Genomic DNA, 11,299 nt, shown 5'->3' on the forward strand with positions numbered 1-11,299 from the left:
TGGTATGCACTCACATGAGATTTGCCGTGATGTTGACAGAGTGGCATGGGAGGTTTATTTCTTAGACTGGGTTAAGATGTCAATTTTGGGACACATCCTCAGTAGTGTGCCTTCGAATCAGTGGGTGTTTCGGCCTTTAATCACTAAACACCCTCATCAAAGGTGGCCAGCTAAAGGGTGATCAAGCCTTAGCTTGTGTCCCATGCCCAATTAAGATTTCCCACGGGACTATGCAAGGCAGGGGCGTCCTCTTCCCTGAGCCAGCCCTACAGCTGACCGCATACCTCATATGCCCTCCTCAAGTTGGAGGGATCTGAATTGGGTTCTCAGGTGGGGGTGGGGGGGTCATGAAGTTATAGCCCAGCAAGGGTCCTTCCGTTTAATCCAGATCCACTGGCTGCCTCTTTCAGCTGCTTGAGAAACTGCTCTGACGGTCTGCCGCAGAGCCTGTCCATGAATAACAACATGAAATATAGACAAATAGATAAAACTGAGTGTTTATTTTTATTTAGCTTTGCGCCATAGTTTTCCCACAAAAAAATGATGACACTTCCTGCATGTCAGGTAATTATAGGAAGGGGTTGTTTTCTTAAATGGAGAATGACAACAAACTAACAGGGTGAAAAGTGGTATCAGGGACATACAGAAAATCTTTAATAAAATTAAAATAAAGACGATAATCATGAAAAAAACGTTATTGATGATAGGACTAAAACATAATGATGAAACATTTTATTATTATATATTTATGGCTTATAAGTTGATCAATAAGTTGATAAATAACACCTGACAAAAAGTGTTTAAAATGCATAAAATTCCCTTTCAGGATCCATATTTTGGTGTTTTTAAGGTAAAGGACACCTGACCTTATATTTAAAGCCTTTTGGAATCCACATTTTACATTAAATAAGAACAGATATTTCCTGGGGACAGAAAAGGCACAGCATCGAAGGAATGGCCCTATCGGTAGAAATGTGTTCAACATCCACTGAAGTAGCTAGCTAGCAAGTTTATACAGTAGTTGCATTGGTAACAGTCTTAGCTTGCTATTATGAAAATATAATTCAACAATGCCAATAATGCCAATTCCACTTTTGCTTTAAAAAGCAGCTCAAGCATAGAACATGCAGAATGGAATTCATAGCCATTGAATTATACCATGCATTATAGGGAAATAACGCACGCTCTAGAATGCCCTTCAAGCCAATCAGAAACATGTTTTCAACAATGACATGGGGGTCAATAAGAAAGAATGTTTGTTTTGCCCAATTTGTGAGCATGGTCGAGGGGAATTCCTTACTATCACGTGAATATCGAGTATTGGAGTATTACACTGTATAATGTATTACCTTATCGTAATGTAAAAAAATATTACATTTTTTATATCATAGAACTGGATAATAATAAATAGCCAGAAAATGTAATAAAACTGTTGAGAAGATAACATAATATTTGTTTCCATAATATAACAACTTGATAGATTCATTAGTTAGTATAATGTTATCAGGTGAATAACGTTTTGACCTGTCAGCATCAAATAAATGTTATGTTGCTTAGTGTGCAGAATAGTTAGAACAAATTAATAAGAAATTAGAAAGCAGTACAAATGAATTTAGCACCAATTCAAAAAGTAACACTGGTACAGTCACAGTTCACATAACACTGTTTGAAAAAAATGTCCACTAGAACTGTACCTGGTAATAAGGAATCCCTATTACCAGATGCAATATCTCTGATTTCAGTCTGGTCTTATAGACTAGACGTAACATAGTAATGTAAATCCGGGACACTCAAATTAGTATGATATGTTACGTTTGGTATGGTTACATAAGAGAGAAGGTTACGAAAGGAGGGTGGTTGGTCGGGCGTATAACGCAAATGTCTAGTAACCCAAAAGTTGCAAGTTCGAATGTCATCACGTTCAACTTTGGGATTTTAACTAATTAGCAACTTTTAAACTACTTTTTAGCTACTTTGCAACTACTTAGCATGTTAGCTAACCCTTCCCCTAACCATAACCTTAACCCTTTTAGCTAACCCTAACCTTATCCCTTTAACCTAACTCCTAACCTTAACCCAGCCCCTAACCCTAACCTAGCTAACATTATCCATTTAGTTAACGTTAGCATTAACCACCTAGCCATCTAGCTAACGTTAGCAACAACAAATTGGAATTTGTAACATATAAATAAAGGTTAAATAAAAAATAAAAAATAAATATCATACGTTTTGAAAATCCGTAGCATATTGTATGAATTGCAATTCGTAACATATTATACGGAATGTAATTCGTAACATATCATACAAAATGGACGATGGACATCCACAAATGAATACATACCATACTAAATGGAATGACACGGATTTATGTACATAATAATACGAAATGCTCTGAGAACAGGTTGCTGATTTTAAAGTCTTTTCTCTGCACTACGGATACCGGTACCGGGTTTAAATTCGACAACATACGGTGATCGCCACATAAAGTCATATTAAACATTCCTGAAAATACAAGTGTCTCACATGCTTCAAAAGCCTAGAATCTTGCTAATCCAACTGCGTTGTCAGATTTAAAAAAGGATTTACTGCGAAAGAATACGATGCGATTATCTGAGCACAGAGCCCCATATCAAAATACTATTTCAGCCAGCACAGGCGTAACAAAATCACAGATTGCAATGAAATAAATCGTTTACCTTTGAAGATCTTGCTCTGTTTGCAATCCCAAGGCTCATTGTTACACAATGAATGGTCTTTTGTTTGGTTAAATCCATTTTTATAGCCTAACACGAAACATTTTGTGAACGCTTATCTCGTTGAATTTCGTGTCATTCAATTTTCGACGAAACATTCGACGTAAATACACAGACTAAACCTGACTTTATCCAGTCATGTTTGGTTTCCTTGCAATCAACTGTTTGTTTGTAACACAACCAAACTTGATGGGTCATTTCGCGGGACGTATTGACCCAAAGAAATCGATTGGAAGACAACAAGTAACGACCTCATTGTGCACCAATTATATGACCGCTGTTTCGTTGAGCAGAGGTAAACGGCAATATGTAATGTTTCTGTGTTGGAAGACCAACCCATGTAGTAAACTCCGGCGTAAAGACGGTCATTCGCCATTGAAGATTCATACTGGAAGGAGCCAAGCTCGTTACGCACAGCACTATTCCGGTAACACGCATCTTCAGCTGTTTATATATCGAACATCATGGCGAATAAGTCAGGGAAAGCTAAATCTAAGACTAGATATACGAATGTAAACAAAATTATAGAGGAAATTGATCGTGAAAGTCAAACATATGCTTTTGGATGACGACTCAGTTAGCGACCATGACTCAAATGGAAGCATATTTTTTGAACGGAGAGGACATTGTTTTGGACTGGTAAGTTCTTCTCATGCTAATGCCGTTGTTTGAAATTAATAATATAAAATATTATTTGTGATTGTTTTTACATTTTATTTGCAATATATAAAAATGTAATGAAATGTGTAAAGTACACTGTTCATATTTACTCTTGAGGTGCTGTCCTGTTGCACCCTCTACAACCACTGTGATTATTCGTGTCTGACCCTGCTGGTCATCTATTAACGTTTGAAAATCTGTTCTGTTATAATCTCCACCCGGCACAGCCAGAAGAGGACTGGCCACCCCACATAGCCTGGTTCCTCTATAGGTTTCTTCCTAGGTTTTGGCCTTTCTAGGGAGTTTTTCCTAGCCACCGTGCTTCTACACCTGCATTGCTTGCTGTTTGGGGTTTTAGGCTGGGTTTCTGTTCAGCACTTTGAGATATTAGCTGATGTACGAAGGGCTATATAAATAGATTTGATTTGATAGAGGACTGAGGGTCTTCCAAATATTGAAAGTGTGTAAATAGTTACCCATGTTATTTTGTAAATGTATATATTTTTTTTCAATATTTTTTTTCCCATTTAAAAAAATAAATAAATTCTCCTCCATTTTTTGGGAGGTGTGTTAGAATACCATTTTGGTATTTTGTATATAGTTATTTGTTTCAAAATGTATACCTTCACCAATTTGGCCACTTGGGTACATTTGGGCTACTTGTGTGGGACACCTGGGTGACTTCATGATAAATGTCATGTAGCACACTCATTTTGGAAGTTATCATTCTGAAACTTTGCACAAGTACTGTTGCCCTCTTATGTTTTTCACTGAAATTGTCCCCATATTCATACCTGAATGTTTGTTTTATCTTGTTCATTTTAAAGATGATGATACAACAATTAAAAAGAAAAAACGTATGGTTTATCTAAACCAGATCTATTGTGTTATATTCTCCTACATTCAATTCACATTTACACAAACTTCAGAGTGTTTTCTTTCAAATGGTACCAAGAATATGCATATCCTTGCTTCTGGGCCTGAGCTAGAGGCAGTTCGATTTGGGTATGTCTTCAGGCGGAAATTGAAAGAAGGGGGGGGTAGCTGTAAGAGGGTAAGTGTCTTTTACTTTCTGTCTCTGACATCAGAGAATGCAGGGCTGGTGTGTGTGTGTGTGTGTGTGTGTGTGTGTGTGTGTGTGTGTGTGTGTGTGTGTGTGTGTGTGTGTGTGTGTGTGTGTGTGTGTGTGTGTGTGTGTGTGTGTGTGTGTGTGTGTGTGTGTGTGTGTGTGTGTGTGTCTCTATAAAGTACTTGCCATTTCCACATTTGTGACAGCAGTCATACTCTGTAAGTGTCTCTGTGAGTTTGGGACCCTCTGAACTCTGGGTGCTGGTTGCAGTTGATTACCTGGTAGGGTCCCAGGCATTCTGTGGATCTGGTGGCAGGAGGGGGAATATGATAGCTGCTCTTTCTCCACCCTCATTTTCTCCTCTATCTCCTTAGAAAGGAACCGAGGAGAGGAAAGGAGAGGACACGAATCATGTAATAACTTGGCGTGAATCAAAGTTTCAGAAACAAAAACAAAACCGCTAAGTAAGCATTTTTTCACAATTCATTTTTCCATCTGGGATTTTAGAACTACTTCATGTAAGGTCTGTGTTTCGTGTAGGCTTACCCTGGCGTGATGTTTTGATAACCATGCAAATCTCTGTCAGACAAGGTAACTTTTATCAATAATTAGCATTATGAATATTTGAAAGTAAATTGAGACGAATATATTTATAATAGTCACCGTGTCCGAGAGAGAATTGCACGGCTATCAAAATGTCACGCCAAGGTAAGCCTACAGCAAACACATAATGAATTCAAATTTTTTGCAAAATTCACAATGTGGAAAATTAATGGCAGGAAAACCATTGGAACCACTTCCATGTTTTTATGGGTATTAGGACATGTCCACTGTGGCGGACTATTCTTTTCACCTCTATGAGATTGCTGAGGCATTGTTGTTTCTCTGTCGCCGTGGCGATTCTAACCCAACTTTTCAAGCCTCCTTTCAGTGTTGCTATTTTACTCTTCTTCTTGTTCTCTTTATTTTGCTGGAGGGCAGAAGCAGCTACTGTACAGGAATGGCACCAAACTTTATGACCGATATTACAGGGATCACGTAATGTTTTGTTTACCCAGTGGCTGTGGTTCCGTAACTTCCTTGAATTCCCCACCTAAAAAAATATATGTCAAAATGCTACTTGTCTGCCTCCTGCTTATGTTTTTGATATTTGTAATATTGTAGCTTAGATATACTGTCATACCCTAAATCCCTGGCTATTCCCTATAGCATGTAGTTCAACTAGTAATTTAACTACATTTTGCAGTAGCTTAGTGGTAGTTTAACTCAATTCAAATCTAGGTAGTGTTTTCAGTAGTTAATTACTTGTTTGCCATGTAGTGGTGTAGCTATAAATACTGGAACTACACACTACTTTTTTGGCAAAAATAAAATATGAGGGAAGTAGGCAAGAATTTCCTATCTTTTTCGCCATCAGACCTGCCTAATTCTCACTTGAAACGTTTTTGTGTTTAATAGGCTAAATTGCACATTATGTTAACATCTGACTCCAGAGTGCTCTGTTCTTGCCATTTGTAGTCTATGACATTCAAAGTAACTTTAGTTAATTAAACTATATTTTTCTTAAGGGTAGCTTTAGTGTAGCTTAACTTCTTCCGGGGGGGAGTAATTGGTAGCTTGGTAAACTATAAACTATATTTTCAGAGTAGCTTCCCCAACACTGCATTTTGAAATGTTTATTCAAATCGCAGCGAAATGGGCTGTCTATCAGATAATGTAAACTGCATGCAGGTAAACTGTGGGACCCTTGTTATTGACCAGTGAAATTAAATACTCTGGCAGTTGCTTCTCTCTGGTGGACAGACTATGTCAGTGCAAGTATCACACACGGGCTGTAATAGATAAAGACAGTGTGAGAACCTTTTTGTTACAGTTTTTTACAATTGCTTACACACTAAAATGTTACTTTTCCCACAATTAGCAAAACCTTACACTCAAGGAGCAAAACACAAGGCTAGATTTGCACAACTGTAAGCACATTGTCAGCTTCACACTATTTGCAAAACATTACACACAGTGATTTGCAAAACACTAAACACACTTGTATACATCAGACACAGAAGTATATCATGATGTCACTTCCTTGCAACTCCAAAGCACTGACTGTCAAATTACCACACTTATGAGCCAATCTGTTAAACACAGCCATCAGGTGCACAAACACATGATTGCTAAATTGTAGACACACCAATCAGGTTTAAGCACTATAAAAATGCAGCAGGTAGGTTCACCTGCCTTCAACCAAAATGGAAGGAGTCAGAAGAAGAGTGAGGGTGAGAGGAGGAGTACACAGAGGAGGAGAAGGAGGCCGAGGCCGTGCCAGAGGTCGAGGAAGACCTGAAGCAGGAGGAGAACGTGCACAAAGAAGTGGACAAAACTTATCAAATGACATTCGTGCAACACTAGTGGACCATGTTGTGAACCACGGATTGACGCTGAGGGAGGCTGGACTGAGAGTTTAGCCAAATCTTAGCAGATATACAGTGGCATCTGTCATAAGGACTTTTCGACAGGAAAACAGGTAAAAGATCTGACTACAGTTACAGTAATCAGCCGCTTATTGTATGCACCATATCAGCACTTGTAATACCCCTTCCTGTGACATTGTACAGTAAGTTACATGTATTATTCTCTACATAGGATTGAGGGTCGGGAACGACAAGGAGGAAGGGGGCCCATATTCACGCAAGAACAAGAGAGAGATAATAAACATGGTTTTGGCCAATGCTATCAGGCTCAGAGAACTACAAGCCAACATTATCGGTGACCTTGCCATTTTCAATAATGTCCGTCAGGTCTCTGTCAACACTGGCACACATCCTGAAAAGACATCAGGTTCAAATGAAACAACTTTATCGAGTGCCTTTTAAGCGGATTTCAGAGGGTCAAGCGGCATGAGTATGTGGAGGTTTGTATTGTTCACTTTAGCACTGTGATGTTCCATACTGCACACATGACTTTTTTACATTGACTGTATACTAGACCTATCCTGAACTACACAATCTTGTCTTTCACTGTATTTCAGGGAGTTTTGCAGATGGATGCTGAGGAAATCCTGCATGAATTCATATATATTGATGAGGCAGGGTTCAACCTCACAAAAGCAAGGAGAGGCAGAAATATCATTGGCCACAGGGCTATAATCAATGTCCCAGGGCAACGTGGGGGTAACATCACCCTTTGCGCTGCCATTTCACAGCATGGGGTTGTCCTCCGTCATGCCAAAATGGGCCCTTACAACACACCTCACATTCTCGCATTTTTGGACCGATTGCACCACATCGTCACAGCAGGTAATGAAATGCACCAGATGCAATACACGGTCATCTGGGACAATGTGTCATTCCACCGCTCTGCTTTGGTCCAGAACTGGTTTCAACACCATCCACAGTTGACAGTACAATACCTTCCACCATACTCTCCGTTTCTAAACCCTATCGAAGAGTTTTTCTCTGCATGGCGGTGGAAGGTTTACGATCTCCAGCCCCAGGCTCAGGTACCCCTCATTCAGGCCATGGAGGACGCCTGTGACCAAGTCGACTCCGCAGCTGTGCAAGGATGGATTCGACATTCAAGACGGTTCTTGAACAAACACCAAATATTATTTTTTATATTGCATCTTGTATATATTCCACATAGAATAGGTAGACATTCTATAGCCTGGGGACTGCCATGTGAAGCAATAGTCCTGACTACTCAAACCATGAGCAGCAGGAAAGGCAGCCCCAGGCCAGGGTTGGAGGTGTAGCTGAACACCTTCCCTAACCAGGCTGGGAAATCAGATTCCAGCATCTCCTGGATCACATCAAACATGCGGCTCTTCCCACTGCAATCAGAGATGAGAAACTCATCACACAACAACTGGCACAGGCTGTCAGGCTAGGAAGGCATGGTTCTCAACATTAAGGGGCGGTTTCCCATGCACCGATTAAGCCTAGTCCTGGACTAAAAAGCAAGCTCTTTTGAGAATCTCCATTGAAAATTATGTTTTTAGTCCAGGACTAGGCTTCATTTTTGTCTGGGAAACTGCCCCTAAAGGTTACTGAACAGCCCACACCCCAGACTGAAACCAGCCAGCGTGTGTGTGTGCGCGCATGTTTACATGCGTGTCTTGTCATATACAGAATACAGGTGTTTCTCTGTTACATGAAGGGGACACAGTGGAAAGAGGGGGGATGGTGACTATGGTATAGATGGCGGCAGCGTTTTGCGGAAGAGGGTGACCAGTAGCATAGCCATGTAGAAGTTGTTGGAGCCTGAGGCCTTGAACACCCTCTCTTAGGGAACGTTACAGCACATGACGACCCAGCACCTCAGGTACATTGACACATGCAGTCTCAACCAGAGGTGTAAAGTACCTAAGTAAAAATACTTTCAAGTACTACTTAAGTCGTTTTTGGGGTATCTGTACTGTACTTTACAAATTAATAAAAAATGAAAAGCTGAAATGTCTTGAGTCGATAACTATTCAACTCATCTGTTATGCCAAGGCTAAATAAGTTAAGGATTAAACATTAGTTTAACAAGTCACAAAATAAGTTGCTTGGACTCTGTGTGCAATAATAGTGTTTAACATGATTTTTGAATGACTACCTCATCTCTGTACCCCACACATACAGATAATTGTAAAGTCCCTCAGTCAAGAAGTGAATTTCAAAGACAGGTTCAACCACAAAGATCAGGGAGGTTTTCTTGTCCTGAATACAAAGTGTTATTTTGGGGGAAAATCCAAAACAACACATTACTGAGTACCACTCTCGATTTGGGATATACATCGAAAACAAGGTCTGAGGTTAACACAGGTTTAGGGGATCTTATACGTTTTGTTCTATGAGATAATATCAGTCAGTTAATATGACCTTTATGAATTATGAAGTCTTTTTGTGATTTATGTGCTTTTTAAAATCACATAAATGCTTCAAAATTCACAAAAAGTGATGTTAGCTGATTCAAATGATCGCATAGCACAAAACGTATAAGATCTCCTAAACCTGTGTTTACCACCGACCTTATTTTTGGCATTTATCCAAAAACCCTACAAAAAATGTTTTCTCATAGGCCTTGTCCAACGAACCATGGTGGAGTTAGTGCCTACAAAAATACACTATTGCTCGCTGTACATGAATAAATTAATGTACACTCAAACACAGAGACATGTAAGAACATTTTGCATGAATAATTCAAAAGGAACTGTAAACAGGCATTACCCAGGGATTATCACAGACAACTCCTTGCTATCAACCAATCAGCATTCAGGATCCAAACAACCCATTTTATAATTAAGCTAAATGATTGCCAACATTTAATAAAATGATTAACAACATGTTTTCATTAAATACATTATTTTAATGAGTACATTTGTTTTATTTTTGAGGACCACTTTGAGGACCAATGAGAGCAGTAATCATAAAGGTACTAACTTCCTTATCACCACCAGGTAGCTGTAGGCCACAGTTCCCATGGCAACCAGGAAGTAGGAGAGGGGCATGCAGAACTTGGCTGTTGTATTAGCCATATATAGAAGAGTACAGAATACTGGGCGTAGCCCTGGGACACACAAATATGATTCAGATTTCAATTAGTAGTAACAACTTCTCGACAACTTAAAAAAACAAAGCACGCACACTGTGTGGCGCACACACATTAGAAGAGTCATGTTAGTGGTAACGTTACACAGTGAACACATTACACGCCACCCCTCCCTCCACCCCTCCACCCCCCCTCTACCCCTCCCTCCACAACTCTACCCCTCCCTCCACCCTTCCACACCTCCCTCCACACCTCCACCCCTCCCTCCACACCTCCACCTCCACCTCCACACCTCCACCCCTCTATCCACACCTCCCTCCACACCTCCACCCCTCCCTCCACACCTCCACCTCCACCTCCACACCTCCACCCCTCTATCCACACCTCCCTCCACACCTCCCTCCCATCCCTCCATCCCTCCCTCCACACCTCCACACCTCCACACCTACCTCCCATCCCTCCACCCCTCCATCCCTCCACCCCTCCCTCCCATCCCTCCACCCCTCCCTCCACACCTCTACCCCTCCCTCCACACCACCCCTCCCTCCATCCCTCCCTCCACACCTCCACACCTCCCTCCCATCCCTCCACCCCTCCCTCCCATCCCTCCACTCCCTCCACCCCTCCATTCCTCCACCACTCCCTCCCATCTCTCCACCCCTCCCTCCCATCCCTCCCTCCACCCCTCCCTCCCATCGCTCCACCCCTCCCTCCACACCTTCCCCCACCCCTCCCTCCCATCCCTCCACCCCCCCCTCCACACCTTCCCCTACCCCTCGCTCCCATCCATCCTTCCCTCCCTCCCTCCGTCCCTCCCTCCCAACCTTCCACCCCTCTGTCCACACCTCCCTCCCTCCATCCCTCCACCCCTCCCTCCACACCCTCCATACCTCCCTCCCATCTATCCTTCCCTCCCTCTACCTCTCCATCCCTCCCTCCACCCCTCCCTCCCATCCCTCCACCCCTCCTCCACACCTCCCTCCCATCCCTCCCTCCCTCCAACCCTCCCTCCCTCCAATCCACCCACCCACCTACCAAGGCATCATACAAGGATAACATAGATGTTTTTTAATAGGACAGAAACATAAACAGTAATAGAAACAAAAACAATGGAAAAATGTAAATACAAATAAAATCGGTGTCATAATTATAGATTAATCTTATCAGCACAATATATGGCCACTAGAGCAGACATGACTGCTTACCAAAATATGCAAGTTACACTAAGTAAAAGACAGGCTCTCCACATATTGTATTAATGGAGACCAGGTTAAGTCAAACTTTTGTC

The 11,299-nt window shown here is 41.3% G+C and overlaps 1 protein-coding gene across 1 annotated transcript in view; it reads right to left on the bottom strand.

Annotated features, from left to right (window-relative positions):
* The window catches only part of LOC120050690 (transmembrane channel-like protein 2-B), a 47,082-nt gene extending 37,085 nt beyond the window's left edge, over positions 1-9,997 (bottom strand). The window contains exons 1-3 of the mRNA XM_038997267.1: positions 9,903-9,997; positions 8,185-8,308; positions 4,761-4,851 (exon numbers count right to left, since the gene is read on the bottom strand). Coding sequence (XP_038853195.1) covers positions 4,761-4,851; positions 8,185-8,308; positions 9,903-9,997 — 310 coding nt within the window. The remainder of the gene's footprint in view (positions 1-4,760; positions 4,852-8,184; positions 8,309-9,902) is intronic.
* Positions 9,998-11,299: the final 1,302 nt, after the last annotated feature.

This window comes from Salvelinus namaycush, chromosome 1 (assembly GCF_016432855.1).
Source record: "Salvelinus namaycush isolate Seneca chromosome 1, SaNama_1.0, whole genome shotgun sequence".
NCBI lineage: Eukaryota > Metazoa > Chordata > Actinopteri > Salmoniformes > Salmonidae > Salvelinus > Salvelinus namaycush.